The following is a 27437-nucleotide window of genomic DNA, read 5'->3' on the forward strand; positions in this document are numbered from 1 at the left end:
GGGCGCCCGCGGCGCACGCGTCAGGGGGCGGGAGCGAGGTTTTGGCGCATGCGCAGCGTGGGCCCTCCCAGCACCCTCCCGCGCAAGATGGCGGTGGTGGGTTCCGTGCCGCTGGCCGTCTGAAGGAACGCGAAGTGTCTGTGTCTGCCGCCGTGTTGCAGGTAACTGGGTGAGCCTGGGTGGACCGGCCCGAGCCCTCAGCCTTCTCTGCGTCTTTTGAAGGTCCGAGATCCAGGAATGGTGTGAGGTCTTGGAAGTCCCGGGGGGAGGGGCGGCGTGAACGTAACTCGCCAGGCTCCCGGGGCCACTTATAACTTGGTTTCCTCCGCAGCTCCGCGACAAAACAGAGGCTGAGCCCCGGCGAGTGCGATGGCCGCTGTGGTGGCCAAGCGGGAAGGGCCGCCGTTCATCAGCGAGGCAGCGGTGCGAGGCAACGCCGCCGTCCTGGATTACTGCCGGACATCAGTGTCAGCACTGTCGGGAGCCACGGCCGGCATCCTCGGCCTCACCGGCCTTTACGGCTTCATCTTCTACCTGCTTGCCTCCATCCTGCTCTCCCTGCTCTTAATTCTCAAAGCGGGAAGGAGGTGGAACAAATACTTTAAGTCACGAAGACCCCTTTTTACAGGAGGTCTCATCGGAGGCCTCTTCACCTACGTCCTGTTCTGGACGTTCCTCTATGGCATGGTGCACGTCTACTGAATGGGGGCAGGGATGACTTTTTTAAAAAAACAGATTGGGAGGACTGTCGCCAGAAATTAACACCGTGTAAACTTAGTTTTTAAATTGTTGAATTCGCTGCTTGTTCTGTAATGTTATAATTTATATCTGAAGACGAAGAGCCTGTAATATTCTTCAGATTAAATGAAGCGTGAGACACTTCGTGGAGTATTTTCCTACCTTAACTCATACCCCATGTCTGCCATGGGTGCAAAACGCCGTTTTGACTCCTGGAGAGCTGGGGCTGGGTCTTAGCCTTCTGTGATTTCCTTGCATTTGCACATAGGCCATCCAGAGAGGGCCCAAGTAAAGAGAATTTACTGTTAACATCCTAAAAACTAGTAACAGTTAATATTAAGAGGTTCTTACATGCCAAGCATTGTGCCTTGTACCTTTTACACCCATTATCTCCTTTAATTCTAGCAGTATCCTTATGGGGTAGATATTATTTACACTCATTGATGAATCTGAGGCTCAGGTTAAATATACCTCTGCCATAAGAGGCACAGCTAGAAAGAGAGCCAGGTTTGAAATACAGGTCTTTTAATCGCCCTTGCTGTACTGGCTGAGTGTACCTTTTCAAATCCCAGCCGTCCCTCTCAGTAACCACTGCTTTCGGGTATGAATTTCATTTCCATTTTAAATACATTCAAGTTCTTTCCTAGAATATGTCTTATGGAGATTAAATAGAAGGCATTTAAGCTAAATTTTGGGCTTGTTTAGACTGTACTGTAATGCTTCTGTCTGTGTGTTAATCCGTGACCCCTTCTTGTCAGGGGGGTATCTTTGAAAAAAGTACATACATTTGAGAAATACACATTGCGTTAGAGTTACAGTAGTGAACATGTTGCTCGTGGAATTTGTAGTCTGACTGGGAAGACCAGTATTACCTAATTTCACAAATATTTTAATTATGATAAGCTGTGAAGAGAGAACATAAGAGCCCGAAACTGAGCCCAGCTTGGTGAGTGGGGATCAATAAAGTCTTTGAGGGGCACATGAGTGGCTCAGTTGGTTACGTGTCTGACTTGATTTCAGCTCAGGTCATGATCTCAGGGATGCGGGTTGGAGCCCTGCCTCAGGATAGGAGTTCAGCAGGGAATCTGCTTCTCTCCCTCTCTCTGCCCCCCTCCCTAGCGCATGTCCTCAAGCTCTGTCTTTCAAAATAAATAAATCTTAAAAAAAAAAAATGTATTCTTTGAGGAAATTACATTTGAGGCCTCAAAGTTGAGTAACAATAACAAGTATGAAGAAGGGGCTACTTTCAAGAAAGCACGTGTGTGAGGACCACTGGGCAGGAAGGAATTTGGCCTGTATCTGGAGAGTTAGAGAAGAGACCAGGACTAGTACTTGGACCAGATCATGGAAGGCTACAGTGGAAATTTTGGCCTCCTTGATCCACAGAGCAATTGGGGAAAGCCTTTGGAAGTTTTAGCCAGAAGTGATGTGATCACATTTGGGTTTTTTCAAAAGAATCAGTTTCAAATCAGAAGAGGATCTGAGCTTGAATCCAAGTCCCCTTTTACAGACAGTATGTGGCCCATGGCCAGTAACAGAGATGGATCTGGAACCCAGGCCCGAATCCTTTGGGGTTCTGGACCACATGCTTGCATACGAAGGGAGGAAACAAGGGAGGCCACAGCCTTGCCTCCCTCACCGAGTGACCTCCGAACCCTTTCTCAGATCACCACTGAAGAGGCTCACAGGCATGGTTTGCATACTCACCCTTCTCAACCTCCTTGTCCTCTCAGGGCTTTTCTCTGCATGGAAAGGGGAAGTTCATTCCTGATACGGAGTAAAGAGGCAGTCCTACTGGATTGGGGGAAGGGGGGTTGGTGGTGCAGAATAAGTGAGCTAATTTACTTTGCCATTTCTCTATCACTAGGCAGGTTGTTTGAAATGTTCACTGTTACAAAAAGTACTGCAGAGAATATCTTTATATCATTTTGAGGCAACTTAATAAACTCCTAAAACAAGATGACTTGATTCCAAATGCTTTCCAGAGTTTTATCAGATTACAGTCATTGAATGAAAAAGTACCAGTTTTATGGTGCCTTCCTAGCCTTTTAATGTTTGTTCATAAGAGTTTCCTTACTTCCATTTGAATTTCTTTGTAAGACAATAGGGAACATAATCTGTTGCTCACTGATTGTTTCTGTGTCTGCCTCTTTTGGTCTCACTTTCTCCTTACATTTTCCTCTAAAACACAGGGTGACCAAGAAGATATGGAGGGGGGAAAAAACAGGATACATTAAAGTTAAAACCTTTTATTGTTTTATAACCAAATAAAAATATCAGAATACATTTATAGGGCAGGTCCCAGACAATGGTTGCCATCTTTCCTCCTTTAATTGTGTGCACCGGCCTAAGGGAAAACAAACAGCCTGAAGAATGGTGTGCCTTTTGAAGAGACAGTACTCTAGGGTCCACTGGAGAGTATGCTCTGAGGAAAGCTGCATCACTTGGGTGGAGGAGGATGGATTGCAATCACGTGGAGCCCCTTTTCAAACATGCAAGATACCATTCCAAGTGGGGTGACTTAGGGACTCTGCAGGGCAATGTAGTCCTTAGCTGGGGTGCTCAGATACCTGGGGGAAGTCATGATCCCCCTTTATAGCACTGAGAAAGGAAGAACTGAGGGGGTGGTGGGAGCAAAAAGGCAGCCATGACTGGTCAGTCCTGGTGATCCCTGCATCAGGAGTAGAGGACACTTGGCTCTTTAATGGCTGGTCCCCTTGATAGTAGCACCCAGTTTACAAATCCTGTTGGCCAGCATCATGGCACTCCCAAGGCATGGAATTAATCATTAGGAAAATACCAGGTTGATGGTTTTAGGCCAGGGCCTGAATGTAGCCATAGATGGTTCAGGTGATCCTGTAATGTCAGCATGGAAAGGAGCTCTGGAGAGGCTGGTATGCTCATCTTCCTGGTGAGGCAACTGGTGCCCTGAAGGAAATGGGCTTTCCCAAGCGGGGCTCAGGTTCTCACTTCACTGCCCAACTGAAAGCCAGTTTCTATAAGATTAATGAGCCTCCCACTCATGCACCGAGATTATGCAAAAAAAAGGGGGGTGCTGTGCCAAAGCAAGGAAACTGTCAGTGTGCAACACTATCCAGAAGCTGGAATGGGGTCACTGGGGGCTTTTCTGAGCACAGGACCCATGATGTGTAGGGGAGGCCACCTGGAAAGTGTGGCTGGACTGGAAGCTAAGTCCTCTGTGACAGTGTACTTTAATGGGGCAACCCTTAAAATTAAAGTCAGTTGATCGAAAGAAAGCCTCATAAAACCAGATTCAGTCACACTGTCTCCATCCAGTTCCTCAGTTACTCCTTCTCATGTCAAGGTGTTTATTTTACACGTGTGGTTCCCCATCACCTAGTTAGAGTGCTTTCAGATTTTAGCTTATATGTCACTTCCTTGGGGAAACCTCTGGCTATCCCTTACTGAAAATTCAGTTTGAGATCAGAGGCGTGACCATTGATTAAGGTTCACCTCCTCCTAGACTGTAAGCACTTGGGCAGGGACGGTTTTTGTGTTTCTCACAACTGTGTCACCAGATTTAGTCCAACACCTGACATTATGGATTGAATGAATACTATAGGGAGCTATTTTCATCCCAGTGTAAGACAAATAGTACAACTTTCCCCTAAGTTATGATGTGGCTGCTGCAAAGCAATTCTAAAAACAGGTTCAAAGAAACCAGACTAACTCCTAGCAGCCATGACGCCTCCCCTTTTTACTTCCTCCCAAACATAAAAGTAACACACTAGATTATCAAGTGCTAGGATGTGCCTTAGTGAGGAAGCGAACACCACAGTGGATCACCCAGATTTTTCACTTTCTATTCAGAGAGCAAGTGGGCTTGTTGACAGGTTACCAACCCAGAATGAGAGAGCTGCTTGCCCTACAAGGAGCAAGCTTCCTGTTTGGGGGACCATGCTTCTTTGCCCCCGTGGCACAGCTTCTTGCAAGTCCCTCTGACCTCTCCAAAGGCCCCGGTGGCAGGATGCGTCCCCCCTCCTCTGTGTGCAGAGGAGAACCAAACGCTTCTGACCTGAGGGAGGCCCCGAGGGAGCACATCCAAAGAGGGTGCTCTCTAGTGTCCGGGTAGCTGTGCAAACAGCACCGCAGGCCTTTGCTACTGAGCGATCAACAACAGCAAGTGATGAGTTCTAGGTTGGGCTTACAGAGGGACTCCAGACGCTGGGAGAAGAAGAATTGAGCTAGCCGACTCCCCAGCCCGGTACTTAAGTGACCTCCACCGTGTCCCTTTCTGACAGAGGAGACTCGGTCTGATGTCGCAGGTATCAGGAAAAGTTCATTTCCTGAGTGAGGGCACAAGTAACCAGGGAGATGCTCAGCAAAACAGGAGAGCCTCTTGGAATGGGTAACACAGGCTGCCTTGGGGAACAGGGATGGGAGGGAAGTTTTTCACTGTCTGTAGTCTTTTGTACCTTTTAGTTTTTGAATCGTATATCTAGTCAAAATATTTTAACTTAAATACATTGAGCTTGCCACTTTCCTCGGGGTGGGAGCGGGGTGGAATCCTCTTACTCTGAAAGTGCAATGTGTGTCAGTCTGACCTAGAAATTGGCACCACCTGTCAAAGCTGGCCTTCTCCTCCCTTGGAACCAGGCAGTGTCTATCTCTACCCAGTGCTCTCAAACAGTAATGCTCACACGAATCCCCTAGGAATCCCGCTGAAACACAGGTTCTGATGTAGGACAAGGGAGGGGCCAGCGACTGCCATTTCCAACAAGCCCCCCCGGGGATGCCACTGGTCCGTGGGCCACACTTGAAGTAGTGGGGCTGTACAGCCACTGGGGGAGGGGGGGAAGCAGCAGGGTTCTGCAGCATGGGGGTGGATGGAGTAGGGTGGGAAGGAGAGGCAGGGGTGAGGGCCGAGGGCCTCCCTATTAACAACAGCTTCCACCTGCCAAGTGGGAGCTCTTCAGACCCAGCCTTTGAGGAGAAAGTGAGGGAAGCCACGTAGGGACACGCAGCCGCACAGAACTGCAAGAGACAAATGACACAGGCAGATGATCTCCCATTTGGGAGACACTATGCCCAAAGCTTTCTGAGACTGGGCGGGAAGACTGGAGCAGAGGCCTCCCTGCCTCCCCTTCCCCACCTTGGCTGGAAGCCCTCAGAGGCTGCCTCTCCCCTCAAGGGTCAGCTGCCTTCTTACATGTCCAGTCCTTTCCTGGTTGCCTCTTTGGCCACCTTTAAGTTTTATCCCTGAGGGCACGGCCAAATGTCCCCTTGGATGTTGGCCGAAGTCTTTCTCTGAGGAGCCACCATTCTCGACGAGGATTTGTGAAAGTCTCAGCTAGAGGCTGGAGGAAGGCCTGGGTGGCTGAGGCTGACTGTGATGTCTATTGGCTCTGGAGGGAATGACACATGGGCTCGCCTCCCTGAGGGCCAGGTCAGCGTCTCATTTAAGCATCTCTTGGATAGGGCAGAGGGAATAGCAAATAATGTGCATCGTGTGAATGAATGAATGAATGAATGAACTAGGTTCTCAGAAAAATGAAAACACTCTAGTACCACCCAAGCCTGGGCCTTCCCCCACATGCCTCTCCAAGGCCTCCTCTTGTAGATCTGAGCCACTCAGGCCACTAGGAGGCTCCCTTACCCCAGCCACACGCAACACACGCAACAAAAAGCTCCGTAGCAGGGTCCGGAAGTGCCAAGAGATGGCCGTGCCTGGAAGCCCCTGTCCCATGCAGACACAAAGACCATTTTCAGTCCAGAGCTGCAGGCGGTTCGGCCCCAACATCTTCATCCAGTCTGCTCTCCGCCAGCACCGCTGGCTACGCCTCCACGGTCCGCAGGTTCTGTAGGGGCTCCACACTCACCTTTCCGTTGCCCAGGTGGCCAGACCTGTGGGGGGGGGGCACACAGAGGACAACTGGGAACCCTGTGACCAGGGACGGCCGCCCTAAAGGCAGAGCCCCCCACAGCAGCCTCTCCCGGGGCAGCACGGCGGAGACAGCATTCACAGAGAGGGCAGGGAGGCGGAGCCCCTGGCCACAGCCCAGACACGTGCGCACGCTCGGGCTGCGGTCTCCGGAGCTGTACCAGCAACGAGCAGCAGCCACGATGGTGGCACCCGGAGGGCACCCAGAGCCTCCCACAGCAACAGGCAAGGAAGGCATCTGAGGAACGGGGGAAGGGGGCGCCTGATAAGGCAGAAAACCGTAATGCAGAAGAACTGGAATCTAGGGACATACAGCTTGCGTTCAAATCCCAGCTCTGCCATTTATTAGCTGTGTGACTTGAGCAAGTTATTTCATCTTTCTTGCCTCCATCTCCTCATCAGTCGAATAGGGACTATTAGTGTCCACTTCATTACATTGCTGAAACAAGTTCATACATACAAAGAGCTCGGAGACGTGCCAGGCAGAGTAAGCCTCAGTGAACGGTAGAACTGCTGTTGTCTTAATGCTGGGGTAGCATAGCAAGCAGGCTGCTTTGTGGTGACTTAGGGGCATGGGGGAAGTAACAGACAAAATGGAGGGGCTACAGCACCCCCTCCCCACAAAGTCCAGCGTGGATGGGCTCTCCAGGGTCCTGGACATCCTGCCTGGTAGCCAGGTCACCCTGGAGCAGGGAGCAAAGGAGAGGGCTAAGCTGTCTCTGCAAGGCTCATTCTCAGGTCCTCTCCCTGCAGCCCTCACCTGGCGGGCTCAAGGAGCTGCTGGCTCGTGCAGCCATTTCCCTTCTGGCTGCCACCTCCGTGACGCGCCTCAGGCTGCTCGGCGTCCTCTGCCTCTGGGGTCCCGCCCTGCTGCGAGGACTCCGCAAGCCCAGGGAGGACCCGTAGGATTCTGGGCAGGACAGGACCCAGTTAACCCCGGCCTGCAAAGGCCAGCGGGCGGCGGGGGGAGCACCCCTCTTCCTCCAGCAGCTCACGGTGGGGCGGGGGGTGCGATGAGGGCTCCATCAGGGTCAGGGCTAAGGGCTCAGCCTGACTCAGGCCTGGTTCAATCCGGGGAATGAGGCATTGGGGTGGGGTACAGGGAGTGCCCAGGTGCCCATCTGGAGCCCACCATCTGCATTCCCCCTTCTGGTCCCAGCTCCTCCAGAATAGCTGGGCCAGAGCCCCCCTTCCCCTTCCTATCTGCCCACAAGCATCAGGATTTCCCACTTCCACAGTGCTCTGCTGCTGTGAATACACACATCGCACAGCACCAAGCTCAGGGCCCGGAAGAGCCTGGAAATAGACCCCCCACAGTAAAAAACAAGGAATCCGTCTTTTTCTTCCCTTACCACTCCAGCTTCCCTCAACCCCAGTCCACAAGGACTACCATGTCCAAGAATCCTAAAGTGTAAGTGCTAGAGGGCTCGCAGAGAGAGAAACTGAGGCCCAAGGAAGCCTGGGACTTGTCCGAAGTCACATGGCAGGCAGTGGCAGAGTCAGGCCTGGAAGCTAAGTCTCCTGCCAGTGGCCTAGGCAGGCCTTTTGTGCTGCCAGCTCTTCTGGCAGCAGCCAGTTCTGTAAAGCATGTTCTCAAAACAGTCCACCTTCTGCGGCCCTTCCAGGGGAGCTCCCAGTGCTTCAGCCCTGCCTCCCTCCACACCCCAAGCACCACCATCCAACCAGGGTAAAGTTTCTAGGCCAGGGGCGGGGTGGGGGGGGGAGGCTGATCAAGGGGGCCCCACAAGGGCGGAGGAAGCGTCACTGACCTCACTTCCTCGTACTTCTTGTCCCGGTAAAAGTGGCTCTTCTTGATGAAGTAGATGAGTACCAGGTCACAGAAGAAAGCCCCCTGCAGCAAAAGGGTTGGGGTTCCTGACTCAGAACCCTAGACTTCCAGACCACCCTGCTACTTGACACATAGTACATCCTGTCTGATCTTGCACTAACCCTTAAGGGGCATCATTGTCCCCAACTAACGGAGGAGGAAACTGCGCTCAGCAAGAGGCACCTTTGTCAAAGGCCACCAAGCTAGTCCACGGTAGAGCCAAAGTTAGCCTGGGGCCCATCTGCTCTATCAGGCCAAGCACCCCCTGCACTACCCTGACCCCCTTCAATCATGTCTTCGGTGAATGTCTGCTGAGCACTCACCATGTGCCAGGAGCTTCACTGGGATGCAGGAGGATTAAGACAATGAGACCCTGTGGGGACTGTCCCTCTGGTGCAGGCGACGAGCATGTAAATTATGACAGTGACATATCCTATGATGAGGACAGGAGCAAGGAAGCAGAGAGAAGACAGGACTTTACTCAACCTGGGGACGGATATCTGGGCTGTCTTGAGGGTTGAATGGAGTTTATACAAGGCAAAAAAAAAAAAAAAAAAAAAGAAGAAGAAGAAGAAAGAAAAGAGAAGAGAAGAGAAGAAGAGCAGAGGGGAAGGGAGGAGAGGAGAGGAAAAGAGAAAAGAAAAAAAAGAAAAAGAAAAAACAAAACAAAACCAAACACAAGCAAGCCCAGGAAGGGCATGGCACAGGTAGCAAAGGAAATTCCACAGGGCCTGTGTCGCAAAGGGAGACACACTTCTGGAGAGGTGGGATGGGATCAGCTGGTAGATTTTTTTCACAATGCCTTTGAAGCCTTGGTCCTAATCCCTTAGGCAAAGACACTGAAGGGCCTTGAACAGGGGCAGGACACAGTCAGAACTGTGGCATTTTAGAAATTTAGGTTGGCCCCTTCGCTAGTCACTGTTAAGAGGTGGGTTGGAGGGGATCTGAAGAACAAGGCCGACAGGGGTGATCAAGGAAAGATGGATGAAGACAGAGCTAACCAGATGGACCCCCCTGCCCCCACCCGCTCCGTTCACAGGAGCCTCAGACCAGAGCGCATGCTGCAAATGCCCGTCTCCTCCACCAGAGGGCCACTCCACCCGCAGCCCCGAGGGGAGGGGATGTGTCCTGCAGCGCTGAGGAGGGGGTGAGGGGGTTGGGGGCTGTGGCACCGGCTCATAGCTGAACCCCGGCCTCTGACTCTGGGTACTGCACGACTCTTCCCCCTCCCCACCGAGATGCCCAAAATGTTATTCATCACTTCCTTGTTCCACAGAGAACAGCCCTCCCCCCAACCCAGCATCTACACCACTTTTCCCATTACCTTTATTTCACAGGTATGGGCCCACGCCCTTGTGTTCTGACTTACCCACAGCATAAGGAAGTAATGACTGACAGTGGTCCCGCTCTAGAAAGTCACAGAAGCAAACGTGCAGGGCTCCCTAACAACGGTTGTTTGCAGGAAAGAGGAATCACTGGGGACTCACTTCCATCTACCACCTCTCAGGAGAATGGCCTCGTTGCATCCTGTTACTCACTGATACTGTTACACAGTTCCCCTGGTCTCAGTAAAAAGTCCACCCTAGGTCCTGCCAGAAGCCTCCCACAGGGCAGAGAGGGCAGAGAGGACGAGGCTGCCAGAAACCTTGACAAGGAGCTCCCTGGGATGGGCACGAGCCACTCACTGACAGCTCCCACGTCTTTAAAAAAAACTTCCAGAAGAACGAGGGGGCATGACAAGAGATTCGGAGGCAACCTTTGCCTACCCTCCAGCAACTCCTTCCTCTCCTGTGAGCCCCTCTGGGCCCAGCTGAAGGGACAGACCCGAGGAAGGGCTACAGCCCAACTTCCCTGCTGCGCAGCTTTCAGCCCTGTGACTTTATTTTTTTTTTTTTAAAGATTTTTTTATTTATTTATGTGACAGAGAAACAGCCAGCGAGAGAGGGAACACAGCAGGAGGAGTGGGAGAGGAAGAAGCAGGCCCATAGCGGAGGAGCCTGATGTGGGACTCGATCCCGGTACGCCGGGATCACGCCCTGAGCCGAAGGCAGACGCTTTAACGACTGCGCTACCCAGGCGCCCCAGCCCTGTGACTTTAAACTGGCGGCGATTTTGTTCCCCAAGGCGACAGGCAATTTCTGGAGTCATTTTTGGTTGTCGCAACTGGGGAAGAAGGGTTTAGCGAGACAGGTATCTAGTGCGATGTGTTAAAGATCCTACGGTGTGCGCAGAGGCCCTACGAGAAAGAATTATCTGGCCCAAAATGTCAGCAGAGCCACAGCCGAGCAATGTTGTATATAGCTGGGTCCTGCCTCCTTTTAGCAGCAGTAGAGATGAGGCTTCGGAAGTTCAGGGACTGACCTAGGATCCCAGGGAAGCCCAGCCCCATCCCCAGCTGCAGAGCTCCAGGCACATGTCTCTCTGGCTCCGGACATGGACACTTAGGCAGTCGCTGCCACCGGGGGGCTGCTGGCAGGTCCCAGAAAGCCTGACCTGCATCCCACCGACCTCGCCTGCTCTTGTTCTCTTGGAAGCATCAGGACAGCACCTCCCGAGCAGTTCCCCCCTACCCCCCCAGTGCTCAGAGGGGAAAGGTGAAGGGGGGAGTACTCACAGCACCCATGAGCGCCACCCCGGAGCCGATGTTGATGATCGTGGGGATGATGCTGAACTTCCCTGCCTGTAGTGCAGACACACACAGCAGGTGAACACGGACGGGTGGCCAGTCGGCTTCCTAGGGACCCAACATGCCCCCGCCGGCCCTGCCCAGCCTCAGGATGCCAGATACGCCGCACACACCTTGCCATTCACCATCACATCAAAGCGGATCCCATAGGCTTTCATCAGGGTGCGGAACTCCACTCCAGCTCCATCTCGGTAATATTTGGCAAACCTAGGGGAGACCTTCCCTGCTTGGCAACACCTACGTGGCTGCTTTGGAGATTTATAAGCACCCCCCAAGACCCTGGGGGAGGTTATAGACCCACTTGCTAACACACAGTAAAGATTCATCCAGATCTTTGAAATCCTTACAGATATTCCCTAAGGCAAGGGCTTTCCCATTATATGCTGGACCAACCCAGGGCCACCAAAGCACTGAGGGAGGTGGCCCGGCTAAGAAGCCAAGCCTCAGCTTCCTGGTGAGCCCACAGGGTGACAGAAACTTCTCTCCACTCCCAGCGATGCTCCCACCTGTCATCCCTCACCTCTCCTCAGCTCTTTCTCCTTATACCTCCCACTCTAATATCCACCCCCAGTAAGGGGTGTCAGAGTGCTGGCACCCAGAAGAGGACAAAATGTGGACAGGGTAACAGGACAGTAAGTCTAGCCCCAGTTACCTGAAATTGTACCCAGAGGAAATTGAGTTTTCTGAAAATTTGTTGTCCAGACGGCTAAAGGAATAGTGAGGGTTGCATTCAGAAGGAGCTTTATCAAGATCACAATCCCATTCAATCTGAATTCCTATCACACCACCCTGATGAAGAGACAAGAATCAGTGCACAGGACTTTGTGGAGGTGGACGGAAGGCACAGACCAGGTCCTCACAGGGAGCTGGACAAGACGGGGAAAGTACTCAGGCCAAGGGTCAGCCCCCCTGGAGCATCCTTCCAGGAAGAAGGTGGAAGTTCCAGGGTCCTAACCCCCCCTTTGGAGTGGCTGAGAAAACCACGTCACCAAGAGCGCCCAATCCCAGAACCCCCGTTTCATGCTTCTATGAGCGAGCACCTACAATGGAAGGGGCACCTCACACAAGAGCCGGGATGTGCCAACGGGGCTCCTTCTGGCTCAATTTCAGCAGATGCCCCAAAGACTGAGAACCAAACAGCAGGTGCACAGCATGTCTCCCACTGAGTGCCTGAGTTCTGACAGGCGGTGCGTCATAGCTAATTCTGAAGACAGTGAGTCCTTGGGACAGGAGACTTTGCCCATCCCACCCCATGGGTCCCCCTGTTCACCACCCTCTTCGTGATAGAGCCCAGACCCAGAGCTCTTAGGCCCCCAGGCCCCCAGGCACGGCTCCCTGAGTGCACACCACCCACCTGCAGGGCTATCTCCTGGAAGTTGCTCCCCGTCCAGCTGACCACAGACCCCAGTCGGAAGATGGGGCAGTAGGGGTTCTTGGGGCCAAACTGACAGGACTTCAGGAAAGCTCGGTCTTTGGTGTCCAGCACATTGGTCCTGCATGGAGGCCATGAACAGACAATGAAATGAAGCTGAGACTGGCCATTCCCAGGCCGGAGACAGCCTGACCCAGGAATCGCTGCACCTCTACCTGGCCCAGGCTAAGTCCCTGACTTTAGCCTCGACCCAAGTGCTGACTCCTCCCCCTCAGCACCCCCCAACAACCTATTGCATTCAAGGACCGAACCCCACTCCCAGAGCAAGGGGAAGCAGTGCTCCGGCATCACCCAGTGGTTCACTCACACACGGATGTCACACACCACGCACACAGGCCCATGCACAGGGACAAGGAGGCAGGACGCAGGCCCTGGATCCCCAGTAACCGAGTCCCACGTACTTGGAGAAGTTGAACTTGGGGAAACGAATGAAGTTCTTTATGTAAACGGTGAAGTCTTCAGCCTTGCCCAGGAGTGGCTTCCTGAAAACGAAGCCAGGACAGCCTGTCCAGGAGGCCCTGCCCCAGCTCCCTCTGTATATCCCCCAGGCCTGTGGCAGGTCTGAGGCCTGCCTGCTCCCTGGATCCCCTGGAGCCTTTGTCAAGGACCATTAATTTGCAGTGGTCCTAGGGCTTTGCAGGGTGTCCTCAGAAAGAGGATCTCAGAGTAAACATGTCTCCACCATCGGGCTGCAACCCACTCACTGCCCAGGTAGCTCTCAGGGTCCTGAAGCCAGAGCCACTCACGCTGGCCTGGACTTTGTCTCCACTGGGCACCAGGCGAAGATCTCACAGGTGCCCCTCTGCATGCTCCCCACCCGCAGGCAGCGGCCAGTCTTCACTCCTGCGGGATTGGAACAGAGACAATGCTAGAAGTCTCCCGGCTCCGTCCCCCACTTTGCTCCCAGCCCTGGCCATTCCAGGCCTCACCGTTTCCAGCTACAACAGGCTCCCCAGGAGGACAGTCCCTGTCTGTGTAGCACCAGGCATCCGGAATGCTTTCACTCTGCCAGAAAGAAAGGGCACCGGGGTGGAAGAATTGCCCTCAGGTGCCCCAGTTCAGAACCAGGTCCCGCCCCAGGAATTAGGACGGGGGTTCCTCCCCTGGGGGGCCACACACCCTTTGAGAACCTGCCTCCCCCCCAAACAATGCAGGGACATGCTGTGGTACACACATCCCCTGGGGCACTTGGACGGGGTAGAAACCCCTGCTTCAGGAGAGGGGCAGACCCCCAACCACTGCTGGACGCTCTTCCACCCCCTCCCCCACTTTCTGCAGCACATCAAACCTCAGCACAGGTGTCCTGCCGCTGGTTGGGGGTCACGATCAAGTTGGTGACCACGAAGAAGACGTTCTCTCCCTGAGGAGCCAGAGAGGAGTTGAGGGACATCCTCCTGCCCTCTTGGGGACCCTCCTTCCCAGGGCTTCCTGGCAGGGGTTGCATCTCCGCATGGGTGTTGAGGACAACGGGGCCACAAAATCAGTGGATCCTACCTATGTCCCCACTGACTTTGAAGTCTCTGAGTAGACATCCTTAGGTAAGTCCCTTTCAGGCCCACAATCCCAAACCGCCCTCTCCACAAATTCCTATTCTGACCTCAGTCCCTGGGATCCCAGCCCAGATCTGGGAGAAGAGGCCCAGACAGGGTGGCCAAGGCCCTGGCCCAGGCCCATTGTGACCCAGCCAGGGAGCCATTCTCAAGGGCAGCCAGTGGCTAATACAAGGAAGGGGTTCTCTGTGCCAGGTCACTCTGACTCACACTGACCTGAACGTTCTTGGAGCCCCATTTGGTTTCTACAGGCTCAGGGTTTATTGGGAAGGGCGTGGTCCCATAGGCACAGTCAAGGAGGGCAGGGGGTCGGTGTGGTTGGGATATGGGCAGGGTCTCCACCTGCAAACCCTGGCAGCTGTCCTGGGCCAAGGGAGTCCCTAGTTACTTGAGCAGCTTCCTATGTGACCCTCCCCGAGCCAGGCCTGCTAGCCCAAGCCCCAGTCCTATGTGGGACTCAGACCTGGGGTGGGATGACGTAGTCGGCAACATCCCAAAGCCGCTCCCCGAGCTCAGATGTGTTGGTGAAGGTCACACCCTTGACCTTGGTGACAATGCTGCTCTGCAGGGAGGTGTCCGTGTCTTGGTAACCCTTCTTCACCAGGAACACCCAACTGCAGGGAAAGGGGCGACAGGTGGGCATCAGCCTCATTGCTGTCCTCAGGGAATTTTCCCCAGGGGCTTCACCTTTTCCACCAGCTCCTGGGTCATAACTCCACCGCTGCCTAAAACCTGGTTCTGCAAGCAGCAGAGGTGACAAGCAATCCCAGAACAGGGAGACAGCTGCTTCCAGGGCCTGAGGCCCCGAAGATGGCCAAGGCTGGGCCAAAACCTGCTCACCCATGCACCGGTGATGTGACCTCAGGAAAAGCAATGAACTCCGGGAGTTAACACAGTGGTAGCAGTGCCTCCTTCCAGGGGTGTGAGGACAGTTAAAGGAGATGGCACATAGCTTGAAACTATTCACCGAGAGACCTCAGACAAATCCAAACTAAGGGGCTTCTACAAAATGACAGTACAAATCCTACATTCTTTGACACCCAAAACACATGCAATAAAAAAAAAATAGATAAGCGGAACTTCATCAAAATTAAAAATTTTTGTGCATCAAAGGACACTATCAAGAAAGTGAAAAGATAACACACAGAATGGGCAAAAATATCTGCAAATCATATGGTCAGGGTCTAGTACCCAGAATATATAAAGAACTCCTACAACTCAACAATGAAAAAGACAAATAACCCAATTTAAAAAAACCCAAGGATTTGAGTCGACATTTCTCCAAAGAAGACATACAGACGGCCAGCCAATAAGCCCATGAAAAGATGCTCAACATCGTGAGTCAGCACGGAAATGAGGATCAGAACCACAATGCGATATTACTTCACACTGAAGATGGCTGCAATTAAAAAACAAAAACACACAAAAAAGGAAAACAACAAGTGTTGGTGAGGATGCGGAGAAATTGGGACTCACTGATAGGAATGTAAAATAGTGCAGCTGCTGTAGCTGACCCAGCAACTTCCTGCCAAAATATATACCCAAGAGAGCTAAAAACATATATCCACACAAAAACGTGTACGTGAATGTTCTTAGCAATCTTATTCGTGACAGCCAAAAAGTAGAAACAGTCCAAATGCCTGACAACAGATGAATGGATAAACAACATGTGGGTATTATTCAGCTATAAACGGAATCAAGTACCGATTCGTGCCATAACATGGATAAACCTTGAAAACATTATGAGAAGAAGCCAGACCAAAAAAAGACCACATGTCATATGATTTGATTTATACGAACTGTCCAGAAGAGGTAAATCTATAGAGACAAAAAGTACATTAGTGGTCGCCAAGGGATGGGGGTAGGGGAGGATTCCTACTGACTGCTAATAGATATGGGTTTCTTTTGGGGATGATTGGAAATGTTCTGAAATAAGATAGTGGTAATAGTTGTACGACATTGTGAATGTATAAAAACCGCTGAACTGTATAATTTTAAATAGTTGAAATGGTGAATTACATACTAGGCGAATTTTACTTCAATTAAAAAGTTGTAATAAAATAAAAATCCTGTACTTTCCAAAACACATCAGTGTCGTGAAATACAAAGACAGTCTCAGGTACAATTAAAGATTAAAGGAAACTAAGAAGACAAAATGAATGAATGCAAGGCAGGAGTTCAGATTTTTCTTTTTTTTTTTTTGCTATTAAAGGTAATTATTAGAGCAATTCACAAGAGGTCCATAGGTTAGAAAATAATATTGTTTCAATGTTAGTTACCTGATTTTCATAGCTGTACTTGGTTAAATGAAAGAATTCCTTGGTTTTAAGAAATATGCACTGAAGTCTTTAGTAGTAAAAGGGCATAATGTTTGCAACTTACTTCTTTTAAAAAAAAGAGCTATTTATTTATTTATTTATTTATTTATTTATTTATTTGAGAGAGAGTACAAGTGGGGGCAGAAGCAGACCCCCGCTGACCCGGGAGCCCAACGTCAGGCCAGATCTCACACCCGGAGACCATGACCTGAGCCGGAATCAAGAGCCAGATGCTCAGCTGGCTGAGCCACCCAGGCGCCCCTGCAACTTCCTCTTAAACAGAAAAAAATTGCATATATGCATACACATCATGTGTATGTGGAGAAAGAAAGGGGAAAGGACAACACAAATGTAATAAAATGTTAACATCTGGGGAATCTAGGTGAAGGATGTTTTGAAAAGTTTGTATTACTCCTATAACTTTTCTGTAAGTCTAAAATTTTGTCGAAATATTTAAAAAAAATTTTTTTAATGAGATGGCACATGTAAATTGCTTAGCACAGTGAGTGCGGGGCCACGGAAGAGCTCAAAATGGGCTCTAACCAGCCTATTGTTGATGTTTACTGTTAAGGTTAGAAATCATCCAGGTTAACCCCCTGGGAAAGCTGAGAAAACAGAGGCCAGGAGAGGGCAGGAAGCTGCCTGCCTGAGGTCCTGCAGGAGTGGCAGGGGTGCCCTGCACCTCCCAGTGTGCTGGTAAGGAGTCTTCATATGACAGGTGCCAACCAGGATGGACCCACCCTCTTCATCCCTGGGGCAGACTGCTACATCCTAGGCCCTAGACTCTCCTGTCCTCAAGGAAACCTGAGAGGCCTGTGACAATGAGCCCACCAGCCATTATACCAGGGACACACTGGGCCCAGGCTGGACAGAAACATTCAGCAAATGCCCAAGGAGCAACACGCATTCATTCATTCATTTCACACCTACTTCCTAAGCAGTTAGGTGATGCCAGGCCCTGCCTGCCTTCATGGTGTCCCCAAACTGGACGGGAGCCAGACAAGCAAACGATCCCTATGGAATATACCAGAGGAGTTTTTCAAGAACCTGGGTCTGAAGGACAAGTGGGCTTTAACCAAGTAGAGGAGTAAAGGCACGCCCGGCTGAGGAAGGCATGCACAAAGGCCCCCAGGCGGAGGCATTCAGGTGCCTTAGAGATGAAGCTCCATGGGCACTTGGCCTCCTAGCAAGGTCAGGGTGGCCCTCTCAGGAGAAGCATCTGCACCTCCCCCAGCCAGGAAATAGGAGGGACTCAATGGCAGGCATTCACAGAGGCAGTAAAAGGCACACATCAGCCTCCTACTCATCTGGTGTCATTTCCTCCTTCCACCTGTTCCCTCCCTTCTTGGGGTGAGGGCTCTGGCCGGTGCTTGGCTGAGCAACTCCAAGGAGCTGCTCCCTCCCCTGATGGTGGGAGGGGGAAGAGGAGAGGCTGACGGTCCAGCTGGGTGCCGGGTTAAGGGCCTCTGGGCAGGACCTCTAGCTGGACACCAGAGAGGCCAGCCAGGGGTGGGGTGAGTTGACAGAAGGGAGCGCTGGGACATGCCAGGCTGAGGAGCTGCCCCAGCCAGGAGCTTGGCACATGAGCTCGGTGATTATAAATAACCCACTGGGTGCCCGGGCCTGCGGACCAGGGAGGCTCCAGCCCCCTGCATCTTTGCCCCCCCCCCCCATGGCCCTAACAGCCGGAGCTCAGGCCTGAAGGAATGAGCAGCCCACGGACAGCCTCGTAAATGCGGAATGCTGAAGTCCCTGCCCGCATCTCATCACCTCCAGAGCCGGTGGGGAAACAGAGGGCTCCCTGTTCACCTGCCACCCTTACACCCAAGAGCCCCTTCCCAAGCCCCGGAACGCACATCCAGTTCCCTGCGGCCCGGAGCCTCCCCCACTCCCCAAGAGCGCCGGGAGAACTCACACCACCAGGTAGGTCAGGATGGAGACCTGCAGCAGCCGGTAGAGCAGGCCCACCTTCTTGTTCTTGGCGATGACATACTTCTCGGTCTTGTAGTCGAACAGCGACTGGGACAGCCCCTTGCAGCCCGCCTGCCCCATGGCGCGGTCTCACCTGCGCCTGCGGCCCGCGCGGCCACTCGGGTGCCGCATGGGAGCCTCTCGCCCCCTGCTCCCCGCCGGCCTCCCGCAGCTGGGCGCTGCGGCTCCCGGGGGCGCGGCCCCAACGCGCAGGGTCGCCGGGCGGGCGCGCAGGGCGGGGGGCGCGGGGAGCGCGCGGAGGCGCGGGCGGCTGCTGGCGAGGCCGAGGAAGCGGCGCTGGGGGCCGGGGCACAGGCGTGGAGCGTGGCGGCGCCGGACTCAGCTGCGACCTTGCCGCCGCCTCCCCCTCTTCCTCCTCCCCTGACGATGACACGCCTACGAGGGCACTGCTGAGGCGCAGGGCCGCCCTGGAGGCCCCCCGGCCGGAAATCAGAAACCGGGCGCGGGAGGAGCGGGGGCGAGGAGATGAGAGTAGGAAGGGCCGCTTTTCAAGCAACCCCACTTTTTCTACTCCCAAAGCAATCCTGGGGTGGGGCTTGAATAGATTGAATAAATGGGGAAACTGAGGCCAGGGGAGGCGGGACCAGCAGCACAGGAAATGCATCTGTAGGCAAGCACCCCGGATTTGATTTTTCCTGCTCTGGGGGTCCCTGATTCTCACTACACAGGCTGAGAGACTGGAGACTTGCCTGATCCAGGGCTCCTGTGTCGTCTGTGATGAAGTCGCTGAAAACCAGCCGCTCCCAGGGAGTCAGCTGCCAAGCGGGCCCCAGCGCCCGCAGCAGAAGATGTACCATACGGAGGACAGACAGATGGGCTGGGGGTGTGGAGATGCAGGCAGAATCACAAAGTATGCCTGGAGAGAGTTCAAACCGACTGTCTGAAATGTTCCCAGAGCAAAAGATGGCCTAATCCAGGGTGCTAAAACCGCGCCCCTCCTCACAACAGGTGAAATTGAGAGGGAGTGGGCCCTAGGATGAAGGAGGGCATCTCTGAGATCAGTTGTGGAACTCGGGTCGGCCACAGAGAGGCAGGCCGCGCGTGTTTCTGCACCCCGCCATCTGACCAGAAGCAGTCCTGCTCCCCTCTCGACCCTGGCCTCCACACACCTAGAAGTTCCCTTCCCTGAACCACAGGCTCCAGGGGTTGGAAGCGTCCCAAAAGTTCACCAAGGTGACTCTTTCTAAAAGTATAACTACTGGGCAGTAGGTGCCCAGTTTTAGTGCACATGGGAGTCATCTGGAAAAAAAATGCAAATCCCTGTGCCCTGCCCCTGATATTTTTATTCCATAAGTCTAGGATGGGGTCTGGAGATCTGTATTTTGCTCTCAAACTGTCATTTGGGAAGCACAGATCTGTGCATCTTTTCATCAAATTCAAATGCCATTTCCTCAAAAGCTGTATTTTTTTTTAAAAGATTTTATTTATTTATTTGACAGAGACAGCCAGCGAGAGAGGGAACACAAGCAGGGGGAGTGGGAGAGGAAGAAGCAGGCTCCCAGAGGAAGAGCCTGACGTGGGGCTCGATCCCAGAACTCCGGGATCACGCCCTGAGCCGAAGGCAGACGCTTAACGACTGAGCCACCCAGGCGCCCCCAAAAGCTGTATTTTTATTACTACACCCCCAAAAGTGGCCCCCGCCCCAGTCACTTTCTATCCCACTACCCCTTCTTATTCCCTGAAAACACTTGTCGTTGTTGGATAGGATCTTGTTTACTTATTGACTGTGTCCCCCACTAAGACCATAAGCTCCGGGAGCATGGGGACCTTGCCTTTGGACATCTGTGTGTCCGATGCCCACTGCTGTATCTGCCATTTGTTAGCTCAATGCATACTTGTCAAGTGAGTGAACAAACTCAGCCCTGATTTTTTAAACAGGGAGACTTGGAGCTGCCACCCTGTCCCAGTCATGACTGGGGACTTTAGAGGCTGATATCCTGGGGGGAAGGTTGGGACTTATCACCAGACCTCCCTTCCTCACTCTCCTACCAGTCTCTTCCTCAGCCCTCCTCTCACACGGCTCTCCAATACTCGGGGGAGAGGCAGCCTCAATGGAGTGACAACACACCTGTGAAGATTCCATCAACCTGAGCCCACGAGGAAAGCAGCCTTTCAAGGTCTCAAGATCTGGCCTGAAGAAGAGCTTGAGGCTGAAAAACACCGCCCCCAAAGGGCCACTTACCCTTGCATGCGCTGCGTCTAGAATGGTGCCACATTGGGTCTCTCCACTCCCCAAAGTGAGTTCCAGGCTTTGTGGCCTGGCCTGTTTGTTCTGCTGAGAGATCCCCAGAGACCCAGGCCTTCATTTCTCGGGTCATAGGGCAGAGCCTACAACTAGCCCCAGTCCAGGGCCCTCTCCCCTGTTCTTGCTTGCTCGGTCCTTTACTGAGTGCGTATTGTGTGCTGCTGCTAAGGCCGAGATGCAAGGGCCCCTGTCCTCTGCGTGGGGCTCACCCTAACTGCCGCTTTGGCTGTAGAGAAGGGGCTCTGCTCTTATTCGCCCACCAGCGTGGGCAGCCCTTCCTGAAGCCCGCATGACTCAGCCAAGACCAGGCTGCAGTTTCTGACAGAACTGTTGTAAAGCTTTAGGGACCACATGAGGGAGGACTGGAGGGGAAAGGGTCACGCTTGGGGTCAGGCCAGACCCCTCCTGTGGGTTCCCCCATAGCGCAGCTTCTTAGACTATTAGGTCCAGACCCATTAGTGGGTCACGATATCTACTTACTGGTTACAAAGAGCATATCTCCCCCCTCCAAAAAGAGAGAGAGAGAGAAATATCAGTATGCTTATTAAGGAAGTAAGAGTAGGCATAGTTTCATGAAACTGTTGTTTGCAGTATGAGTGTGTGCATATGATGTGGAATGTATTTCTTCCTGAGGTCATGGTCAAAACGCTGTGAAAAATGCTTCTGGAAAGCTGCGAACCCAAGTATCTGCAATCTACCTCCACATGGGAGGCCAGCCACCACCCCAACTTCAGCTCAACACTCAATATACCTGAAGTGGGAGAAGGGGCCTATGCTTTTTACATTTCCATTATCATAAAATTCTAAGTGATGTTTCCAAAACTCAGATGTATTCTCCACTTAAAAGAAAAGTGCCTATTGCTTTTGAGTGACAGTTTCTACCTAACCCCATCTCCACAGTCTTAAGAGCCCCCAAGCACCCTGCTCCAGTATCTTCACAGCGAGGATGTCTCAGTGTGCAGCCCTTGCTCAGCCTTCTTCTAAATGCAGTACGTGTCTGGGCCAATTTAATCATCACAGCCCTAACACATACGTGCTTGGCACAATCATTATCCTTATGTTTCCCTAAGAGGCTAGATGTGTTTCTAGTAAGCATCTGAGCCAGAATTTGAATCTGGGTGTTCTGGCTCCCCAGCCCAAGCAATCATGTCCACTGTCGCCATGAGCACAGTGCTTTACAGTTTCCACATCAACTCACGGGACTCACTCTGTGATCCCAGCCGAGGTAACTCTCAATCCCATCACACATTTGATGGAAGAAGGTCCTAGGTCACCCGAGAAGCTAAAGTTAGTCCTAGGTCTCCCAGCCATCCCCTCAGGGCTCAGTCCTTTAGAACCTGTGGCTTCTCTGGATGACAGTTAGCGTGTAGCTCACACAGTGGCCCTGCCACTGTGGAGGGAGGCCACTGCCGAGGCCCAGTCATGTAGGGCTCCTCAAAGGGCAACAAACTCTCTCGTGGTGCCACATCGGAGCGAGGGGTCAGTCAAGAGAATGGGCACCATCTGTGGGAGCTCCCACCGCTGCTGGGGCAGAAAGGACCCTGGCATGCCAAGAACTGAGTGTCTTGAAACTTCACTTCTTGGGTCGGGGTCAGGGTTGAATGGCCCGTCTTCAGAGTAGTCAAAAGCCCTCCTTGCCTCACCACCACATCCCTTCCCTCTGCTCTCTCAGAGAAGTCTACATGATGCTTCATTACAATGACTGCTGTCCACCTGAAGGAAGGATTGGCAGTGAGTGAATTCATCCGTTCTCATCTGGTTCACAAGACTTTGCCTGGCTGAATGACCTGAGGCACCAGCAATAAAGTGATGGGGAATTATAAAATGAATTTCTAATGGGCCTTTTTTCCTTTTATGTCATCTCACTTACTCCTAAGACCTGCCAACATTTTAAGCCTATTGTCCTGTGACCATCTTGGTCTGCTCTGGGTCCTGGGACAATCTCTAGTTAAAAATATGGCGGACCCTCAGGGTGCCTGGGCGGCTCAGCTGGATGAGTCTCTGACTTAACTTTGCTCAGGTCATGATCTCCGGGCCCTGGGATTGAGCCCTGCGTCAGGCTCTGCGCTCAGCAGGGAGTCCGCTTGAGGATTCTGTCCCTCTCCCTACGTTCCTACCCCTGCTTGTGCGCGCTCTCTCTCTAGGATAAATAAGTAAATCTTAAAAAAACAAAAAACAAAAAACAACATGGTTGATTCTCAAGTGTTGAAATTGAAACAGACAGAGCCTCCACATGTCCCCCCAGAGAAATGTGTTAGACTCTCTACTCAGTGGAAAGCAGGCCCTCCTGACTCTGATGCCAACCTTTTCCCCATACCATTCTCTCTTCCTTCTCCGATGAATTATAGAGATTATAAGGGAGGAAGTGTGGTGCAATAGAGGGAGGCTTAGAGGCAGGAGAATTATAATCAAGAAAAACTCCCATTCTGTAGGAGATGAGAGGGAGCTTCTAGGAGGGCAACCATGGGCTGGCTGCATGAGAGTGGCCAATAGCATCACTGTGCTTCCAACAGAGGCTTGGAGGTATCACTTGGTCACCCCGTGGCCTCCAAAGACACTTGGTTTCCTCCTTTTCTCTCCAGCCCTGGTCAGGGTTTCCCCCAGTACTAAAGCTTTTCCTTTAGCCTGAGAAGGCTAACAAACCCAAAAAATGTTCTCCAAAAAATTAAAAGAAGACAAATAGAAATTAAAAACCCCACAAATTTCGTAAAATAATATGGTTCTTGGAGGTTCAGATATTACTTACACATAGTGAATGTGTTTCTACTTCCCGCGCCCAAGGAGAGGAGGGTTCATGCAAAGCCTAGAGGGAGGAGATCTGAGTCTGTGCTGGGGCACAAAGGGGGTCACAGCAACAGAAGGAAGGCCTGAGGACCATCTGCAGACCTGGCCTTCCTTCAGAGTCCTAAGTATCCCGGATGGCACAGAAGGGACGAGAGTGGGAAGGCATGGTGTGGAAAGGGTTTCACAAAAGGCCCCACAAAACAATTTATCCTTTAATTTTTCTTTTGCTCTGACAGTCCTGCTATGATAAACACATTCCATTAATAGACATTATTGGTCCATTTAAGAAGTAGCAGATGCATTATTAATGTCATTTCAATACAGTCAACAGGAAAAGGAAGATCCTCTCTGTGGGAAGCATTTCTGAGTCCATCAGTGGCTCCTGTGACCCATCTTAACTGATGGGTTTTTATTCATCACTTAGTTCTCAAAATGCAACCTGGGGAAAAACTACAAAGATATCAAATACTTAAAAGAGTAGAGTCAAATGTTGGTCCACTGAGCACCAAAAAGGATAGAGATTCAAGCTCAAGTCAAGAGCTCTAACACCGTCTGTCTTCGAGCAAGCTTGTCTTGTTCTTTCCCCTGCTCCCTATACTGCTTTCTCCCGCGGTCTCTGTGAAATTCCTCACATCCAACCCCTCCACTCCTCTCCACTCTCAGATTCACAAAACTACAGTAGCAGTGAAATGAGAATGCGGAGGAAGTCCTCGCATAAAAAATACACTGTGGGTAGTTGTGGCTTCCCACAGCTCCTTATACACAATTCTTCCTTAGGTTATTTTTTATCGCCATCACTGTCCCCACCTGCTTTCCAGCCTCACGTGCCCCATTATGCGCACTCTGCTTCAGCTGAATTGGCTCGCAGGCTTTACCACATCCTTCATTTTCCAACCTCCACGCCTTTGCCTATGGCCGGTCTCCCTTCAGTCCTCCATGGCTTCCAGGGGTCTGCCTCCTTCACGAAGACTTCCAGAATCCCTCGAGTTCTCCAGATTCCCAAGGACAGGATCTGTACAATTTAGGGAGTTACCATCGGTACATATCTGTCATATAGGACTTTGAGTGCCGGAAAGGCCTTTACCACTCTTTGTACCACAGGGCCTTTATGAAGCCGGTGGTCATCGAGCCTTTGGAGTAAGAGAAGGGGAGGGGGACAGAAATGAAAGAAGGAAGAAAGGGAGGATGGATTGATTCCTGATCACCCTGCCTCTGGCCTTTAGTCTGCATATTTGAAGTGTCTGAGGACAGAGTGACTAAGCCTTTATTTTTGTGTGCATATTCATAGAAGAGTTCAGAGATAATTCTGCCAGAGCATTAAGTTAAATTTGTCTCCTGAAGCAACTTCCTCGTCATCAAGACTCCAAGTCTGTGCTAAGGCCTATCCATTGACAAAGTATAATCGGATGGACAGACCCTGATCTCACAACTAGTATCTTCCAGGGGGTGACTCTTGCATGAAAATCACCTGGAGTGCTTGCCAAGAAAGCAGATTTTCAGGCCCAAGCTGGACTAGCGCATCAAGAGCCCTCAGTGGACAAGGCCAAGGAACCTGAGATGCTGAACTCCACCTGTAACTATAGTGCCCTGAAAACCACCTCTCTACCCAGGGCTTTCACCTCAGCCTTGCCAAGTCTGTCAGGAAGCTTTTATGGGAAAGATCATTAGATTTGGGGATCCAAAAATCTGCTGCTGTTCCAGCAGCTCTGCTATATACTGGACCTGTGGGGTTGTTTCTTCCTCCATAAAACAGAGTGACCATTGAGATTAGCTGCAAAAGTACAAAGCCCGGGGTGGGACACTGCTTTTCTTAAATGGACCAGAATATATAACGCAGGAGTGCTGTGAAGTTGGATGAAAATATGTTACATATTTTTCCTGCTCTTTAACCGAAATTTAACATTTCCTTTAATTATGAACATAGGCAACAAACCGTAGCAGTATTAGCAATATCTATATCTTGGCACCGATAGAAATCACAGCTGTCTTCCCACGTTACAGTTATTGCAGATATCTCAAAATACATTTTAAGTTCATCCCTACTTTGAAAGAAGGGTAGTTATTGGACCTGCTGCCTTAACACCTTAATAAAGAAGCACATAAATCTCCATAAGGATTTTTAAATATTCTGATTATTGTATTTCAATATAATTGGTTATTTGTAAACTTTTATTGTATTTGAAAACAAGCTGATGGATGGATAGATGGGAAAATATGTGATAAGATGAGCCTAGTGTAAAATGTTAATGGAAGAAACTAGATGGTGGGTAGACAGGTGTTCACAATTGCAAAATTCAATTCTTCATAATACGATGTTGGGAAAAAATCTGAAAAGGGGTCCCTAGGTTCACCAGACCACCAAAGGGGTCTATGGCACAGAAAAAAGTTAGAAACCTCTTGACCTAGAGGTACTAGTGTCCTTCAGTAGCCAGCTGATCCACAGAGTGAGTCCATCACTGGGCAAAGTACCCCAAGCCCCGGTGTAGGACGCCAGGAGTCAGGCTGGTAGCCTTTTCCTGGACTATGAAATCTCAAAGTTTTGCAGAGAATCAAAGTGGTTCAGCAATGTTTTCTCCCACCCCAGCACACCAACCTTAATCTCTGACCTCACAGCTCTAAAGAGAAAAAAGATTACCCCAGAGTAGGACACTCGGCCAAGAGCCCGAGAACATCTGCCAGTGCTCTAGGCAGGGCAAGTCCAGGCCCCTTTCCCAGGCCCTGGACAGAAAAGGAGACATCCCCAGAGACCACATCTTCAACCACCTCCCTCCCAACTCTGCCCTGAGGACATCGACTGGCTATAGGGTCCCAGGATCCTCTTTTCAGGGTAGTGGGAGAGCGAGGAGCAGAGCCTCCAGCTGGCTCTCCTGGAGGCTGGCACCAGGGTCCTGGCTTCTTTGTGGTGCTTAGGAAGAGTTTCTCTTTTAGACAGACCACTACTAAGGACTACTGCTTCCTAATGCCTACCAGCAAATTTGTATGGCTCAGTTCCCCCATTCTGGAAGTCACATTGCTCCAATGCTGAGTCAAATCACCCTCACTTGCCCAGAGGTTCCTGAGTTCAGAGGGAAAAATACTTCTCTTACTTCTATCCCAGAAGATGGTGCAGTTCAAAGAGCTAATGAGAAAATACCAGGGCCATATTTTAACTAGACAAGAGAGAAAAAGTAAAGCACAGAGGGGGAAGAAAGCTCATCTTACTTCATAGGAAAATACATAGTCTTGCCAGCAAAGTAAACTAAAGTTATGGCTATACACCCGTCAAGCAAACGAGCTAAGCAAAAACAGAGAGCCCAGAACATGGTCACACTGCTGACCACGGGACATGGCTGAGTCCTTCTGGAAAGCGCTTTGGCATTGTGTAGTAATTACAAAAACGTCTTTAATTGCACTCATGGAAAAAGTTGAAAGGGGCTCTTTATAAACTGTAAAGAGCTATGCTAATTTAAGTTATTAATTCCCCAGACACATTAACCTAAGATGTCACCTCTCCCTATCCACTCCACCCACATTTGGCAGCAACATTTTTTTTTCTGACACTGGTTCCTTGAAAATGGTCACAAATTCTCACAAATGGCAGAACATATGATTCTATTTATGTAAAAGAAAACAAAACCCCAAAAAACTATATACTATTTATGTATATATGTGGATATTTATAAATGCACAGAATAAAGCCTGGAAGGATATATGCTAAACCAGTTCACCTCAGCTTCGAAGGAGGGGCTCAGATGGAACAGGGTGTGACAAAGGCAATTTTACACCTTTTTTTTTTTTAATGTATTTACTTGAGAAAGAGCAAGAGCATGAGCAGGAGGGGCAGAGGGAGAGGGAGAGAATCCACGCTGACAGCAGAGTCCAAGGTGGGGTTTGACCTCACAACCCTGAGATCACGACCTGAGCTGAAACCAAGAGTCTGACACTTAACAGACTGTGCCACCCAAGCATCCCAATTTTTCACC

At 51.2% G+C, this 27437-nt stretch overlaps 2 protein-coding genes and 1 long non-coding RNA gene across 7 annotated transcripts; 2 read left to right on the forward strand and 1 right to left on the reverse strand.

Annotated features, from left to right (window-relative positions):
• The first annotated feature begins 3 nt into the window (after positions 1-3).
• Positions 4-879, forward strand: EMC6 (ER membrane protein complex subunit 6). Of its 2 annotated transcripts, none has more exons than XM_008695242.2 (2): positions 4-161; positions 332-879. In XM_008695242.2, exon 2 carries the CDS (start codon positions 370-372, stop codon positions 700-702), a length of 333 nt encoding a protein of 110 aa, XP_008693464.1. In that variant the 5' UTR covers positions 4-161; positions 332-369; the 3' UTR covers positions 703-879. The 2 variants fall into 2 exon arrangements, with proteins under 2 accessions (XP_008693464.1, XP_008693465.1); XM_008695243.2 differs by lacking the exon at positions 4-161 and adding an exon at positions 201-222.
• A 2092-nt stretch (positions 880-2971) lies between these two features.
• Positions 2972-18578, reverse strand: P2RX5 (purinergic receptor P2X 5). Of its 3 annotated transcripts, XM_040641170.1 has the most exons (13): positions 18370-18578; positions 14600-14750; positions 13875-13946; positions 13516-13591; positions 13333-13429; positions 12988-13068; positions 12509-12647; positions 11807-11943; positions 11268-11361; positions 11083-11148; positions 8410-8492; positions 7401-7550; positions 2972-6603 (listed from the first exon to the last, which is right to left on the reverse strand). In XM_040641170.1, exons 1-13 carry the CDS (start codon positions 18504-18506, stop codon positions 6534-6536), a joined length of 1353 nt encoding a protein of 450 aa, XP_040497104.1. In that variant the 5' UTR covers positions 18507-18578; the 3' UTR covers positions 2972-6533. The 3 variants fall into 3 exon arrangements, with proteins under 3 accessions (XP_040497104.1, XP_040497103.1, XP_040497105.1); XM_040641169.1 differs by lacking the exon at positions 7401-7550 and having other exon boundaries at positions 2972-7323; XM_040641171.1 differs by lacking the exon at positions 7401-7550 and having other exon boundaries at positions 18370-18576.
• On the forward strand, positions 16348-22518 carry LOC103667130. 2 transcript variants are annotated; one of them, XR_569679.2, is made up of 4 exons: positions 16348-18377; positions 19115-19394; positions 20439-20683; positions 22364-22518. It is a non-coding gene; the product is annotated as an uncharacterized LOC103667130 (long non-coding RNA). The 2 variants fall into 2 exon arrangements; XR_569680.2 differs by lacking the exon at positions 19115-19394.
• The last annotated feature ends 4919 nt before the right edge of the window (positions 22519-27437 follow it).

Source organism: Ursus maritimus, unplaced genomic scaffold, assembly GCF_017311325.1.
Source record: "Ursus maritimus isolate PB19 unplaced genomic scaffold, ASM1731132v1 scaffold_24, whole genome shotgun sequence".
Taxonomy (NCBI): domain Eukaryota; kingdom Metazoa; phylum Chordata; class Mammalia; order Carnivora; family Ursidae; genus Ursus; species Ursus maritimus.